The 17,451-nt window shown below is 35.5% G+C and overlaps 2 protein-coding genes across 2 annotated transcripts; one reads left to right on the forward strand and one right to left on the reverse strand.

The window, feature by feature from the left end:
* Positions 1-1,435: 1,435 nt before the first annotated feature.
* Positions 1,436-11,319, reverse strand: LOC147077360 (uncharacterized). The gene is made up of 4 exons (XM_085941069.1): positions 11,146-11,319; positions 8,385-8,543; positions 4,257-4,482; positions 1,436-1,617 (listed from the first exon to the last, which is right to left on the reverse strand). The coding sequence occupies exons 1-4, from the start codon at positions 11,317-11,319 to the stop codon at positions 1,436-1,438; spliced, it is 741 nt and encodes a 246-aa protein (XP_085797195.1).
* A 507-nt stretch (positions 11,320-11,826) lies between these two features.
* LOC147077361 (uncharacterized) lies at positions 11,827-16,784 on the forward strand. Its single transcript, XM_085941070.1, has 4 exons — positions 11,827-12,017; positions 13,386-13,523; positions 14,849-15,670; positions 16,776-16,784. The coding sequence occupies exons 1-4, from the start codon at positions 11,865-11,867 to the stop codon at positions 16,782-16,784; spliced, it is 1,122 nt and encodes a 373-aa protein (XP_085797196.1). The 5' UTR covers positions 11,827-11,864.
* The last annotated feature ends 667 nt before the right edge of the window (positions 16,785-17,451 follow it).

Raw genomic sequence — 17,451 nt, forward strand, 5'->3', positions numbered from 1 at the left:
ATTATTTCCTTATTGACAATAAATTAAAACATTGGATTATAGATTTTTTATTTATTTTATATATTTTTTTAACACTACGTCAGGTCATGAGGCTTGATTACAGAAGTGTTGTCAGAATATTTTATTTAAGAAAACAAAACATTGTGGACATCACAAATCAAAATTCAGGAAGTTCACATGAGATTTACATTAAAACAAATATGGTGCCAGATAGGCTTGACTTGAGTTAACAGTTATGACCTAGAATATGTCGTCGCTGCGACCACGTAGGTAATTGACAGACCCATATAAATTTTAATTCTTTAGGACGCCGGGAATAGAAACCGTCCCTCATGATAGCAAGCAAAAATGTGAACTAATAAAAAAAATTAGTAGTGAAATAATCACAAACACCCAGGCTTTAAAACCTGATCTGTGCCGGGAGGTTTTATAAGGCGGCAAGTGAGAGGCCGCGACTTTTTTTGCAAAAATAAACCTTACTATTTTTTTTAATATATTGAAAGTTTAACATTACCACTTACCAATCATATGCTAAATGTCTAATTATTGGACCAGTGTTCAGTGGCATTCTGTCTTCAAAGACAGGCGAATAAGTTCGCGTTTTTTTATAGCCGGCACTGTCATATGTGGCACCAGCCATATCCGCGATCATGTTCGCTTTGACACAGAAACCACATGAATATTATTCTTACTTTACCTAGAAACGACCCCAGCGTTCCCGAATCATAGATTAAATTACCACTCTCCAGACAAAAGATCGGAACGCAGTGATCTGGTTGTGGGGAGTTTTTTTTTTTTAACTGGGTTCACAAACTTTATAAAGCCTCGTATTCGAGTACGCGCAACATTGAGTATACGTGCCGCCGCAACGTTGCACTACTAGTGCGACTTTTCTACGTGACGCGGGACATGTTGCACGTTGTCGCTTCGCTTGTGCCTCATACTGATTAGAGGAATCAACCTGAATTTTAAAGTAATAATATTATCGACCACTGCATATTCGAAAATTAATACAGCAATTACCTATTTAATTTGTATCTTCTATTAATTAGTACTTACAGAAAAATGCATAAAATTTATTATCTAATTTTAATTTTAAAACAAGATATTTTTATAATATTTTATTGACAAGCTCTTATAGTAAAACAATATTTGCTTAATATGATAATAATATAAAACCAAAAAAATATAGCGACCAACCTAACTACGTGATACTCAAATCAGTATATTTTGTGAAAATATACTGTACTTTCACTTACCTCAGACTAAAAACCTTTAAAGTGACAATAAATTAATAAGACACCAATGATTTTGTATAGGAATTAGTCGAAGGTGCCCGAAATATTTTTAAACATTAAACATATAGCAACATTATTTAATTATCGCATGGCGTAAGGCTTGGTGGTTATAATAGTTTATTTCTGGAATGGAATCTTTAAAATATGTACGCAGCACTGACTGACGTAACCTCATTGAGCGACATTTCTCCGATAATTGATTTGAGTCCTATGTGTACTAGCAATATGTTCCGCGGCATTGTTCCCGAAACATCGACGTAGATGTTGCGCGTCATGTCCCGCAACATGTTGCACGATTTTTCCCCAAGAGCATCTAAGCCTTTAATTAATAACAACTAGAAAACAGTTTATTTAATTATAGCAATTTAAACGTAATGGTACTCATAAGCGAACCGTAACAGTCTAGGTTTTAGCTATTCAACCAACTTGCGAACCAATTATTTGGCGTCGATACTGGTCACTGTATCAGCAATGGTCACAATTACGACTTGTCAATGGCTACTTGGCATAAGATGTTTAAATTAGTTTATTAGTAAACATTTTTTTAAAATATGTAATGAAAATCAATTAAACAAGTTACATACTATGACTAAACAAGTGGCTAATAAAATTTCAAGAAAATTAAAAATATTGCAACATACAAGTTTAAGGCTTCGTCATCGCTAGAAGTATCATTAGATTATAATAAAAACAATAAAATAAAATATAGCGAGGGTGGCGTTTCTAGTTGCAATGTTTCATCAATTTTAGAAATTAATGGCAAGCTAGATTCCTTGTATGTATGTCTCAATTTATGTACTTTGAGTCTATTAATTATCAGAAAATTTTTAGAACACACATCGCCTTGATATGGACCAGTCTCATTTTATGTGTTTTAGGATGGATAATTAGTTGTTCACCAGTATGAGTAATTTATGTCTTTTGAGATCACTATTTTATAATTAACTTTTTAAAACACATCACATTGATGTCGATTTTCACTAGTATGTGTCATTCTATGTATTTCGAGATGAACAATGTATCTAAATGTTTAAGAACACACATCGTATTGATGTGGTTTTTTACCAGTATGTTTCATTTTATGATGTCTTTTGAGATGACTAATTTCCAGAAACTTTTTGCACACACTACATTGATATGGTTTTTCACCAGTGTGTCATTTTATGTTTTTTAAGATCACCATTTGCCATGCACTTTTTTAAAATACACATCGCATTAATGTAGTTTTACCATTGTTATTCCGTATTCCACCATGTGTTATTCCGGGTCTGAGATGATTAATTGACAGATTTTTTTTTGAAACTCATGTTGCATTGTTGTCGTTTTTGACCCGCATGTGTCATTTTAGCGTTTTTGAGATGAACAATTTGGAGAATTTCTTAAAAACATAGCATTCTTATGATTTTTCACCAGCATTTTGTGTAAGTTGATAAGGTTCTTCACTAGAATGTGTTTTTTTATGTCTTCTGAGATTACCAATTAGCAGAAATTTTGTGAAACACACATCGCATTGATGTGATTTTACACCAGTATGTGTCAATTTATGTATTTTGAGAGTATTGAGGACTGTAAATTGTTTAAAACATACATCGCATTGATGTGGTTTTTCACCAGAATGTGTTATTTTATGTCTTTTGAGAGTACTAATTATATGAAAACTTTTAAAACATACATCGCATTGATGTGGTTTTTCACCAGTATGTGTCATTTTATGTCTTTTGAGATCACTATTTGCAATAAACTTTTTAAAGCACACATTGCATTGATGTGGATGTTCACCAGTATGTGTCATTTGATATCTTTTGAGATTGGATATTTGTTGAAATTTTTTTAAACACACATCGCATTTATGTGGTTTTTCATTAGTATGTGTCATTTTATGTCTTTTAAGTGAACCAACTTCTAGAAAACTTTTCAAACAAACATCGCATTCATGTGGTTTTTCACCGGTATGTGTCATTCTATGTATTTTGAGATGACCAAATTGTCTGAATGTTTTAAAACACATATTGCATTCATGTGGTTTTTCACCAGTATGTGTCATTCTATGTTTTTTAAGATCACCATTTGCTATAAAAATTTTAAAACACACATCACATTGATATGGTTTTTCACCACTATGTGTTATTTCGTGTCTTTTGAGAAGACCAATTGACTGAAATTTTTCGAAACATACTTTGCATTGACGTGGTTTTTGAACAGTGTGTGTCATTTTATGTCTTTTTAAATGGCCAATTTGCGGATTATCTTCTTTAAAACTCACATCGCATTGTTGTGATTTTTCACCAGTATGTGTCATTTGATGGGTCTTCAAATCATTAATTTGTAGAAATTTTTCAAAACATACATTGCATTGATATAGTTTTTCACTATTATGTGTTTTTTTATGTCTTTTGAGATTACTAATGTGCAGATATTTTTTAAAACACATATCGCATTGATGTGGTTTTTCACCAGTATGTGTCAATTTATGTATTTTGAGAGTACTGAGGAGTATGAATTGTTTAAAACATACATCGCATTGATGTGGTTTTTCACCAGAATGTGTTATTTTATGTCTTTTAAGATTAATAATATTAAATTTTTTAAAACACACATCGCATTGATGTGGTTTTTCAACAGTGTGTGTCATTTTATGTCTTTTGAGGTCACTATTGGCTCTAAACTTTTTAAAACACACATCGCATTGATGTGGTTTTTCACCAGTGTGTGATATTTTATGTCTTTTGAGTTTACTAAGTATCTGAAATTTTTTAAAGCACACATCGCATTGATGTAGTTTTTTGCCAATCTTCTGGCGAACACGCTGCGAAATTTTATATGAACGACCATTGCATTCATTTAGTTCAGCACTATGTGACTTAAACACCTGCTGATGTTTCACGCATGAATTAGAGTGACTTTTAAGATGATTGACAGATCCAAACACTCCATAACAATCATTACAAATAAAGTTACGCGGAAAATATGTAACTCTTCTCAGTTCTATTCGAACCACCTTTGGCAAGTATAGTTTCTGAACTTCCTGTTTGATGTTTGGTATATCCGTAGTTAGTTCGGAGTAGCGTATTGTCATATTTTTGATCTCATTGGTTGCTTGTGCCTTCTTATTGTCAACTATATCTTTTTTAATGATGTCCAGTGTATTACAGTGACGTACTGTGTAATATTGCTCGATAGGAATCTACAATGAGAATAGAGTTGGTATGTTCAATTCGATAATAATAAAATAAATAAAATATGATTGTATTCCCTATTGATACTACCTAATAATGCTCTAATGGCAATACCCCGTATCTGACTTATTTGACGAAAATGATTCTTTGACGTATGGTTGAGCTTTTTTAGTGGACGGTAATTATTTTAACTTTTACTGCTCAGCAGCCATACAGAAAAGAAATGAAGATAGACAAATATATTTAGAGAGACCAACAAGAGAGAAAAGAGCTAAGTACGAGCAGTCGCGAAGAGAGGCCAACAAAACTATAACAACAAAGAAGCGAGCATACCTAAACGCAACAGTGCTTAAAATGGAAAACGACTTTAGGAATAACAGATCGAGAGACGCATACAAAGGGGTCAACTTTTTCAAAAAAGGATTTATACCCACCACCAGCCTATGCCGGACGAAAACGGGAGAGATTATAGGTGATGAAGAAGGAATTAAACGAAGATGGATGGAATTCTTCAAGGAACTCCTGAACCCTAACCTACAGGATAAAAATACTCCACCGGATCCGCGACTACAGCACCAGTGCAACGAACCATGCGTCTCTCCACCCACGCTTAGTGAAACCGAAAGAGCTATTATGACACTAAAGAATCATAAAGCACCAGGAGCCGATAACATCCCTGCAGAACTTCTAAAGTATGGTGGACACCGATTAATAGCAGCAGTGCATGAGTTAATGCTTAAAATCTGGGAGTCTGAAAGCATTCCAGCGGATTGGCAGATCAGCGTTATCTGTCCAATATATAAAAAAGGAGACAGACTGCGATGTGAAAATTTCAGAGGGATATCACTCCTGAGCACAAGTTATAAGGTATTGACAATGATCCTGAAGACAAAACTGGAAGGCTACGCGGAAAACATAGTAAGTGAATACCAAGCTGGCTTCAGAGCAGGAAGGTCTACAACGGATCAGCTCTTCACAGTTCGCCAAATACTGGACAAATGCTGGGAATTCGATGTGGACATTTATCAGCTCTTTATTGATTTTAAGCAGGCATATGACAGCATCGACCGGGAAAAACTATTCACTGTCCTTCTGGACTTTGAAATCCCACCAAAACTAGTCAGGCTTGTTAGAATCACACTGCTGAATACACTCTCCCAGGTGAAGGTGAATGGCCAACTGACGGAGGGCTTCGAAGTATCTCGGGGTCTTAAGCAAGGAGACGGATTGGCCCCCATGCTGTTCAACTTAGCCCTCGAATCCGCTATCAGAAAGTCTCAAGTGAACAGGAGCGGCACTATATTAAGCAGACCGAGCCAATTGGTTGGCTACGCAGACGACATCAACATGATGGGTAGATCCATACAGACTGTGAAGAAAGAATTTGACCACCTCCAAAGGGCCGCACTAGAGATTGGCCTAAGAGTAAATGAAAACAAAACTAAAGTCATGGTACAAAGCCGACAAAATCAGAGTAGGCTAGGCCAAACTTCCAGTTTTGGAAACCATCAATTTGAGGTTGTCAACCGGTTCACATACCTGGGTTCCAATATCACAAAAGAAAACGAGGAACTGGAAGAAATAAAAGCCCGAATAACCGCTGCAAATAAATCGTACTTCTCATTGCTGCCCATATTCAAATCCAGAAATGTCCACAGAAAAACTAAGAAGCGGCTCTATAAAACCGTCATACGCACAGTCGTGGCATACGGGTGCGAGTCATGGACGTTAAATGTGAAAGCAGCTGAAATGGTGGATTGCTTTGAGAGAAAGATCATTAGGCGGATATACGGACCCAAGAATGATGGTGGGGAGTGGAGAATTAGGTAGAACACGGAACTATACCGCTTATACCAAGATACAAAACTCTCCAACTTCATAAAACTCCAGAGACTAAACTGGGCAGGCCATGTCCAGCGCATGCCTGAGTCACGGATACCGAAGAAGATCCTCGAAAGAAACCCAGGGGGGAAAAGGCCAGTGGGAAAGCCACGCACACGATGGGGTGATAGTGTTGCAAAGGATGCCAATCAGCTGCTAAAGGTCGGGAACTGGAAAGGACGTGCGGAGGACCGTTCTGGCTGGAGGACAGCGGTGGAGGAGGCCAGGGCTCGACTTGAGCTGTAGCGCCATCGAAGAAGAAGAATTATTTTAAGGGAAGATGAGGAGGTCGGATCTAGGGTGGGGGCGATGGAACAGAATGCCAGACACTGACTTTTGTGATGATGTTTGATAGCTCCGTGGTCTGGTTTCAACTGTCACTCGCACGGTATTGTTGTTTTGGGTCTCCCAGTTCGTACACTCACGCACTTTGTAACACAGTTATATGTATTATATGTGAGGGTGTATGAATGATGATGATAAATTATTAATGAGTCTGTATCTATTGAGACAATCACTTAAGCGACGCTATTAGAAGCCCGCTATCGAGGTGCAACTGAATGTTATTTATAACACCGTCTCTCATGACCCGTAATTGCTTATTGATTGTCTGGTGACAATAACACTGGAGATTAGGACGTGGATGAGGAGATAAGGAGTGGAATGGGAATATAAATGGCCCAACCAATGTACTAAAAACAAAAATACTGCCCATCGACTGCAAAATTCCCATATTTCTGTAGTTATTTTCACAAAAATTATGGGTACAGCCATTTTAGTATTTCTCGTATCTGAACATTGCAGGAATAAACCTATAATAGGCCGTATCTTGTCTATACGCTGTCAAGAGTGTTGCTTTGTTCGGCTTCAAAATGTCACTTTCGAATTACCTATTTAAAGTGTAAAACAGTAAGTAATATAAAAAATTTAGACAAATTGAATTACAAATTGAAACCTTTTGATTATTTCTTGTGAAACTGCGTGAATTTACTAGTTTATGCTGGTAATTCAGGAACAATTGAAGCAATGGAAGCCAAAACTGTTTTGGCTATTCATGATATATGGCCAGCAGTGCACGAAAAAAACGGAAATGGGACCACTGGACGCCAGGACAATAGGACGCCGCACTGTCGTAGACACGTAAACAGAACATAGACGAGAAATTTTCATTAGTTTCTATCAACTACTTAGTAATTTTAAGTCATTTTACTCTTAACATAATGTTTTTTTTATTGCGAATTAAGAATTATCATGCCTAAGGCTTTATATAAATTAATATAAAACGTTTTTTTTTCGTTGGAACTTAAGAGCGTAGGTACATAAGTAAAACGGAAAATAATTTTCAACTGTATGTGGAACGAAATTTCGGCTAGCGATAGTCGAGGTGTCCGCACGTTGATTTGTTTTGTCATGGCGTCGGATGAAAATATTCTTAAATTGTGTAAAGATGAATAAAAAACTACGTATGTACTTAAAAAAGAAAACATGACAATGAATGAATTTTTATGACAAATTATATTTTGTTCGGTTCGCGTCATTTGCACAATCCGCGCATCGCCTAGTCACGATCATTTTAGACCATGCTTCAGCTGAGGTATAGCCTTAAACATATGCGCGATTAAATCATTATTTACGTGTGCATATTTAAATTCTCACCAACCTTAAAATCATAATATAATAATTTAAATATAACTAATAATATTATACTCATTCGCTGCTGACTAGATAATGATTTTTTAATTACCACCTTTAAAATGCACGTTAATTACATCGATCTGCCGCCTGGTCATTACGCGCCAGGTGCGTCTTCAGCGTCCAAAGTATTAAGTAAATATTTTTGTTAAAGTACCTATAAGTACCAAACGTCTGTTTATTTTTGAATTGCGTGGCGTTCAGTTGTCCCGGTGCCATAAAAACAGCCTTGAAATCATATTCAAATGTTGTGTATCGATCTTTTGAATAAAAAGAAATGTATAAAAGCTAACGTGTTATTTTTAATAGTTGAAACAACCTTTATAATTGAACGTACCTGATCCAAAGGCTTGTATTGTGGATAAGAGCAGCCAGGCAGAGGAGACTCATTTTTAATTTGGCGGTATTCATTGTCAACAAATTCTTTTTTGATGACGACTTCCTCATTATCATTCTCATTCTCAGACTTTATATTGATCAAAACGTTCTGACTCTCCTGAAAAGACCATCATTATTATTATTATGTAACAGTATCATCATTATAAACAGCCAGAGCAGCGCCATCTTTAGATTAATAAAGCCTGAGCATATCTTTTTGCACAACCAACGAGTGGTCCACTATTCAGCTGTCAAAATCAGATCCCAGATTGCTTGACATATTGTTTCGCCCTTTCTTGTTTCAAATTGAATTATAAAAAAATCTCAAATCAAATATATTAACTATAAATGTTATTTATAAATAATATACTTACATTCCTATTATTCATCAGCTGTCAAAGTCAGACTAGTCCTTCATACAAAAAACGGTGGTAATATTTATTTCCAAAAAATATGTAGCATTAATCTATGCATTAGGTACATTTGTACAGTGTATTAGTGCTAGTGTATTATTTATCATTCAACTTATCTATCCAAATCAAACCATTCCCTATGTCAAGGCTTACTTTGACCGCCACTTTTAATTATTAATAACACAGAACCACTAAATCAAATGATCTCCAAGGTCTCCAAGATACGTTAAAACAATCTGAAAGAATAATCATCTATCCAAATCAAGCAATTCACTGTGTGAACACGACAGACGCGTCAGTATGAGCACTATATATTACAATGTCAAGCAATGACAGGTCATCCATGGGAGGGGCGCAAAAAGTAGGACCAGTCGTTGCGAATGTATCGGCTTTCTACTTGAGACGGAATGTTTTAACAGTTTGAGGTTATGGGATTATTAGGTTTCAGTAGCGCAGTGCGTGAAGGATCAGTCACTGGCCGGTTTATGAGTTCCATCACCACTGTTCGTCAGATTTTAGTTTCTGCATGAGCGGATGGCCTAACTCGGTTTTTTCGGTTTTGTGGGTTGGACAAGTCTGGATCTGATCGACACAATTATGTTGGTTAATGTTTTATTTAAATGGTAATGAAACGTCTTTGGTAGGTATTTAGGGTCTTGTGACTGGTTCTCCGCCGTCGCGCGCTGACCGAACTATAATTATAGTACATGTTGGTCCACGTACTATTAAAAAAGTATAGTACGTCAAAAATACCACATTTTTGAAAAATGGAATTAATTGAATTCGCCGGTTAGGTTAGGTTGGGTTGGGTTAGATTAGGTTAGGTCAAATCACAGAACAGATAATAAATAGAATACCGATAGGCTATATTCAATACGCCGCATGTTGATGCGGGGTTTTTGAATGTGTGCGTGTCCTACGAAAATAAAGCACGCATTATGCACGTGCAATAGTGTGTGTAATACACCAACATTAAATGAGCGTAAATGCATAAACCGAGAGCAGTTTTCAGTATTCGACGTACAACGTATTCTTGACACGTGTGTAAGTTTAACCCGGTTCTTCCTTACTCGAGTCGGTTACTTGCTATCGCCTTACCCGTTAAGTATTTCAGTTCCCATTATTTCTAGAGTTCCCTGTGTCAAATGGTAAAATGGAATTACTTGAATTCGCCGGTTAGAATATTTTTATATTTTCAACATGTCCTATATTTTTTGCCGAAATACTATCATTTCTTGGACCGCGTACTATAATTCGATGACAAAAAGATAGCTGAATTCAACAATGGCGATTGACAGCCAAAGACGGCGGACAACTAGTCACAAGCACCGGTATGTGTACAACAGGCGACAGCATATTGAGTTTGAAATTACTACTGCACTACTTTGAAGGTACTAATAAACAGTTTTAACCTGACATGATTAACAAAAATTATCATCAACTTTACTATTAAGTATTCGCTAATAGGTACTAATAACAATATTAGATAATATTGTTGTTAATTTTGAAGAATGGTCGTGCTTATTTCTACTTACCCATTGGCGACTGAAGAGGAAAGCCGTTACATTTCACGACTGGTCCTATCTTTCCGCCCCTCCCGTTCTCTTTGGATGACCTGTTATTGTCTATAAAGTGCTCAAACTCACACGTCTGTCGTGTTCACTTGTCGGAATATTCTTAGTTTCAGATTATTTTAACGTATCTTGGAGACCTTGGAGTTCATCTGATTTAGTGGTTATGTGTTATTAATAATAATTGAAAGTGACGATCAAATTCAGTAAACTTCTTCTGTGTATAATAATATCATAATCAATGACATTAATATGGACGAAGCATCTGGGGAAAAAAATTACACTCACTTTTTTGTCGGGTCTGCCGAATGGTTCGGTTCGAACGGATTCACTCAAATGAACATTCGACACTAGAAACACTGTTCTAACGCCGTTACAATAAAGGTGATATTGCTGTAAATTCCCGATGCGTGATATCGCATTATGGAAATTGCGTGACGTCTACCTATACACGTGCGAATGTCGTATGCGCGAATTTACTTGCTAGCTACTATAATGAGTGCGTTGTCCATTAATAATGTCATTGATCATAATACACTAGGACTTTTGTCAATGTGACAGTCGATTCTAAACGACAATAACTAATAACTTAGGTATTTATACTCTTGAGTCATTATAGAATACCAAACTTTGCTTGCAAGTTTTTTATCAATAAATAGTATGGCAGTGGACCACTAGTTGCTTGTGCAAAAAGTTATGCTCAGGCTTTATTAATCTAAAGATGGTAGTGACTTACCTCTTTGAAGTGGAAAATATTGCTGTCGTCATCAATAATTTCCTGTTTGACTGCCACGTCAAATCGAACTTTGCCTTCGAAGTGAGTTAAGTCCCTTTGGTATGAAACGTCCACGATCACCTCCTCCGTTTCGTCAGGCAATATTTCATCGATTGTCTCGGTTTTTACGTCCATTTTGTGGTGTATTAAATGCGAAAATCTTTAATAAGCTTCACAATGGCGTCGTGTTTCAGTACTGGCCATAGACTAATACGGCTATATACCATAGACATTAGAGGACATCGAGCTAGTTAGTGCTGCCATCTTTTTGTCTTGGAATTATAAAATTATGCGGTCCCAATAATATTAGGAGTGTATTTTTGAAGTAAGTAAGTCAATTTTGAAAAGTTTTTAAATTCCATGTGTCAGAATTTTTAATCATTGGTAAGTATTTATTTCGAAGTTTCAGAATAAGGACGCCAGTTTTAATATGGAGAATAAAATTAATAGCCTCGGAATTTCTCAAAAGCTCAGTTTTTTTGTGCGAGAAACAATAAAACCCATTTGTACATTTTTAAGAAAGATGGCAACGCGCACTATAAAAATAATTACCGAAATACCATAATTTTCTGGAGCGCATAATAAATTTCGGTGAGATGAAGGTGGCAACATTGCGCGAAAGTATCTATGGTTTGGAAAACGTTGATACAAAGGTGTATGTCGTATGTTTTCTCGCAAAAATGGATGTAAAGCGAGAATATTGTGATGGAGACCAGTATAATGCAGAGGATAAACCTTGGATTGACGCACCGATGATTAAGCATCCAAATAATCCTGACGCCCGCACTTGTGTAAAACAAGAGAAAAGTGACGATCCCATTTGCAATTTCGAGGTTAGTTTTTTTTACTATTAATAACAATAGCTTTATACCCCGTTTTCACGTACATTGATTTACTGCTGACAGTACGTATTATCGCGTTATATTATATAAAAAGAAAATGCACATGTAAACATGTATTATCGTGCAAGATGCAAGATTTCTTGCATGAATAAAGTCCGCTTCTGAATTTTCACGTGACAGTTGCGATTTGTTTGATATCTTCGCCTGCGTAGTAGAGCGACAGTGGCAAACCTGCTGGAAAAAAAAACAAATACACCGTGCAGTCTCATTTTGAGGTTAACCGATTTTGACGACATGTCAAAAAGTAGCATAAAACGACAACATCGCGTCTCGCTTTCTATTTGTATGAGATTGGCGACAGTCAGCACTTTTACGTGTAAACGGTTATTATCACTAAATGAAAGCACAATACATCTGTACATTTTCAATGTTTCCCATTAGTTCTTTGTCGTTCCCTCATGTTCCTTCAGGATAGTGACCACCTTGTAATGTTAACATCTTTTGAGCGACCAAGAATTTCCACAACTCTCAATCCTCTGCTTCTATCAGGACAGAGTGAAGGCTGCCCTCAGTCAGCTCTTCCTCTGCTTCATCTGCCTTGGAGGCTACCCAAAACTACCAGTCTCTCCAGAGTATCAGCTCCGTTACGAATAATATGTAAAAAAAAAACTTTAGAATTCGTCTCAGACATATTGTCGAGAGACGTTCCTTTATAAAATATTAACATTTTTATGGTATTTTATATATTGAACATATTTAATTCATTAATTTTGAAAACACTTCTGATCAAATATATAACAAACGAAAGACTTTTTTTGGAAAAAAAGTACTTAATTAAAGTTATCAATGCCTACTTTGATTTAAAATAAAAAAGCCGATTGGCAATAGTAATAGTAATTTGGAAAGCCCCTATTATTAAGAGCGATAATATGGTTTAGTTTAGGCAGAGTTCAATAAATTTTTGAAATCTATTTTATTGAAAACAAAATATAAGCAGCACAGTTATCTAATTTTATGTGTTTTATAAAAATGGGTTCGTTTGATTTTTTGAAATCTATTTTATTGAAAACAAAATATAAGCAGCACAGTTATCTAATTTTAAGTGTTTTATAAAAATGGGTTCGTTTGATTTTTTGTTATATGGCCATGAGAGCTCAAACGGTAAAATTATTTTTTCCGCGAGACGGAACGGAGTTCCGATCCATTTCGAGCCCTCAATATAATATAATATGCCTGATTATGTTTAGTGTGCATTATTTATATGGGATTTTAACAGTCTACTTCCACCTAGATTAAAACATTTTAATTTGTTAGATGTAAATATTGACAACAAATTATATGAAACGTTGTTTATTTCAGTTCGCTGCGACGGGTGTCACTGGTATCAAAGCTGAGACTGACATAAAGCGCGAATTCACTGAAGATAAAATGCCACCATTTTCTCATGAAGATCCTCAACCTGGATGTTCGCACTCAGATTACACACCAGGACATGGGGTACCTATATTCAATTTTATATATTGTAACATTTGCTTATCTTTCGCCGATTTTTATCGAAGGTTGACGTTTAAAATTTCAATAAATCTCCGTACTATTCCTAGCCAGTCGTATTGAAAAAAGTAATTATAGTAATCAATACCTACCTACTTTAGTTTAAAATACAAAAGCCGATTGCCTATGGTAACTAAAATTTGGAAAGCGCTTCCGAGAGTATTGTTATGCCATTAGTTAAAGTTTTAACTTCTTAATTAGTATGATAGGTTAATTATTAATACTGGGTAATTTAACTATAATATATAATATAAATAATCATTGTAAGCTGTGAATATACTATTGTATCGTGTAAAATAGACTTTTCACACAAGGACACAGCGTTTGTACACCTACCATATGCGCACAAAAGTAAGTGTACTTCTGCGCAGGTCCGGTTTTAAGTTGTTTAGCTATAATACGACTTGCTGTTTTGCTCAGATCATAATTTAAATGTGCTCAACCGGTAAACTTTATTAATTCGAAAAATATTTATGCTATAACATTTTATATGTGTAAATTATGTAAACCGAGTCATTCCTTCTCGAGAGTGTCGCTCTTTGGATAACCGCCGTCCCTATCCGACGCTTAGTATGCGTGTCCTCACGAATTCACAAGTATGGTATAATAAAATATTGTTTTAACGGTTGATCGAAGTCGCTCATTGAAATTTGAATACAAACTCTCTCAATTTGAATTTTGTTTGTGACATTGGTTTCGCCTTTCAACATCTTCCGACTCTATGCACACTTTCCAAAAACACACTTACACTATGCACACTCTCAAATAACTAACTGACACAGAAATTACTAATTACTACACGAAGCTTACAATGTTTTTTTTATCGGACAGAGTGCAAAACTGCCTCATAGTATGTATGTTATTCTGGTGATCTTAAATTATTGTATCAAGAAATATTAGAAATATACAAAGTAAAGTGAAACTATCTTATTCACAGCAATCTAAAATTTTGCATTAGAAACTAGAATAGATTTATACATATCACCAAGAGTAGCACCACGATTGTGTCATAGTCTGTTTGGTGCATTTTTTTTAAATATCAAATGTAGGTAAATTTTTTTAAAACTATTTACGGATAATTCCGTAACATTGTTTGTATTTAATATCTATGTCGGTACTATTACCATTTCTTAACGTAATTTTCATTCTCACTACACTTATAATGTCTGATGATGCTGAAAGGCATAAGCTTAGAAAAAAATAACTAAAATGGAACAGTTTAAAATCTAATTAAAAATAATATCGACTTCGACTATTTTTGTTTTTTCTAGGTTTCTACCAAAGGCTTTTTCACAAAGCATTACGACATAGACAGGCGTCAACAATCCTCGCCTGATGGAATCAAAGATAGAATCATACAGTATTCAGAAGTGACGATAGATGAACAAAACATTAAAGGAGAAATCTTAGAACAAGAGACTCCCAAGGAACTTCGACTTATTCTAAGAAGAGTAGTACATTTCTCACGTAATTTGATTTGCAGCTTTTGTAACGCAGTTTTTGGATGTGGAAGTGCTCTACAACGTCACAAAATGGTTCACACGTTCGGGATTGTTGGTGACACAGGTGTAAAACCTCATAAATGCAAGGTATGCCCATATAGATGCTCGCGACTCAGTTCTCTTAAAAGACATCTAATGAAACACACAGGTGAAAAACCTTACAAATGCAAGGTATGCCCATATAGATGTTCTCAACTAAGTCATCTTAAAAACCATGAAATGACACACACAGGTGAAAAACCTCATAAATGCAAGGAATGCCCATATAGATGCTCGCAACTTAGTAGTCTTAAAAACCATGAAATGACACACCCAGGTGAAAAACCTCACAAATGCAAGGTATGCCCATATAGATACCTGCAACTGAGTGATCTTAAAAGACATGAAATGACACACACAGGTGAAAAACGTCACAAATGCAAAGTATGCCCATATAGATGCTCGCGACTTAGTAGTCTTAAAAACCATGAAATGACACACACAGGTGAAAAACCTCATAAATGCAAAGTATGCCCATATAGATGCTCGCGACTTAGTTCTCTTAAAAGACATCTAATGACACACACAGGTGAAAAACCTCATAAATGCAAGGTATGCCCATATAGATGCTCGCAACTTAGTAGTCTTAAAAACCATGAAATGACACACACAGGTGAAAAACCTCATAAATGTAAAGTATGCCCATATAGATGCTCGCATCTTAGTCATCTTAAAAACCATGAAATGACACACACAGGTGAAAAACCTCATAAATGCAAGGAATGCCCATATAGATGCTCGCAACTTAGTAGTCTTAAAAACCATGAAATGACACACCCAGGTGAAAAACCTCACAAATGCAAGGTATGCCCATATAGATACCTGCAACTGAGTGATCTTAAAAGACATGAAATGACACACACAGGTGAAAAACGTCACAAATGCAAAGTATGCCCATATAGATGCTCGCGACTTAGTAGTCTTAAAAACCATGAAATGACACACACAGGTGAAAAACCTCATAAATGCAAAGTATGCCCATATAGATGCTCGCGACTTAGTTCTCTTAAAAGACATCTAATGACACACACAGGTGAAAAACCTCATAAATGCAAGGTATGCCCATATAGATGCTCGCAACTTAGTAGTCTTAAAAACCATGAAATGACACACACAGGTGAAAAACCTCATAAATGTAAAGTATGCCCATATAGATGCTCGCATCTTAGTCATCTTAAAAACCATGAAATGACACACACACGTGAAAAACCTTACAAATGCAAGGTATGCCCATATAGATGCTCGCGACTTAGTCATCTTAAAAGACATAGAATGACACACACAGGTGAAAAACCTTACAAATGCAAGGTATGCCCATATAGATGTTCTCAACTAAGTCATCTTAAAAACCATGAAATGACACACAGGTGAAAAACCTCATAAATGCAAATTAAATTTAAAAAATTAATAATCTTAAATGACATGAAATAACACATACTAGTAAATAATTTTATAAATTTACCGTATGCCCATAGAGATGCTTAGGACTTCACTTAAAACACACACAATAAAGTATTCTGTTGAAGACCTTTTCTCTGCAAGAAATGCCCATCTAGTTATTTGAGAAGATGAGTATATATCTCGTAATTTAATTTGCATAATGTTTCACATGGGCGTAATTGCTGATCAATGTGAATACAATGTTTTTTTCGCGCAGAGCCAATAAAAGGACACAAACCGGTCAAAAACCTTGTAAAAGCAATGTATGCTTTTAAAGTTGATCGCACCTTGCTCATCTTAAAGTACGTAAAATTACACATTCTGGTGACAAACCTTATAAATGCAATGAATTTCTATATCTGCATCTGCTCACGACTTATTGGTCTTAAAAGACATGTAATGAACACAATATGTTAGTGAATATTTTTTTGAATGCAATATTTTTCTTGACCATGTCCGATTCTAGTAAAATCATATGGGCCTCCATAGAGTGGAGGTTGTATTAACAGAAATAGTTTTTACGAGAAACTGATGTCACTAGGATTCGAACCTGGGACCCACGAAGCTATAGATCGACGCTTATGCCGCGGCCATCGAATATGATAATATGTATTCGTAATTCCATATTATGAATGCTATGTATATATATATATATATATATATCCTATGCTTGAATAAATGACAAGATTCATACTGTGAAGTGCTTTTATATTGTTATTTTGTTGTATTTCCGGTTACCGGAATAAATTAAAACTACATTTCCGGTAAAACTATCGAACATATGGAGAATAGAAAAATGTATGTTTATATTATAAACCTGAATTGTTGTTTTTAAATGATTTGGAGTTGAAAATTAACCAACACCAGTTTATCGGTTCATGCATGTATATTTT

The sequence above is a fragment of the Rhyacophila brunnea genome, unplaced genomic scaffold, assembly GCF_057557595.1.
Source record: "Rhyacophila brunnea isolate RB1 unplaced genomic scaffold, BYU_Rbru_1.0 scaffold_13, whole genome shotgun sequence".
NCBI classification, from domain to species: domain Eukaryota; kingdom Metazoa; phylum Arthropoda; class Insecta; order Trichoptera; family Rhyacophilidae; genus Rhyacophila; species Rhyacophila brunnea.

Bases quoted from the DNA above. Each gene is read 5' to 3' on its own strand.
- LOC147077360 (XM_085941069.1), bottom strand. From the start codon at position 11,319: ATGGACGTAAAAACCGAGACAATCGATGAAATATTGCCTGACGAAACG. The intron at 8,544-11,145 runs GTAAGTCACTAC...TGGTCTTTTCAG, and splicing joins ATATTTTCCACTTCAAAGAG to GAGAGTCAGAACGTTTTGAT. The intron at 1,618-4,256 runs GTAACTTTATTT...TATTAATTAAAG, and splicing joins AAGAGTTACATATTTTCCGC to GCTTAGATGCTCTTGGGGAA.
- LOC147077361 (XM_085941070.1), top strand. From the start codon at position 11,865: ATGGATGTAAAGCGAGAATATTGTGATGGAGACCAGTATAATGCAGAG. The intron at 12,018-13,385 runs GTTAGTTTTTTT...TGTTTATTTCAG, and splicing joins ATCCCATTTGCAATTTCGAG to TTCGCTGCGACGGGTGTCAC. The intron at 13,524-14,848 runs GTACCTATATTC...TGTTTTTTCTAG, and splicing joins ATTACACACCAGGACATGGG to GTTTCTACCAAAGGCTTTTT.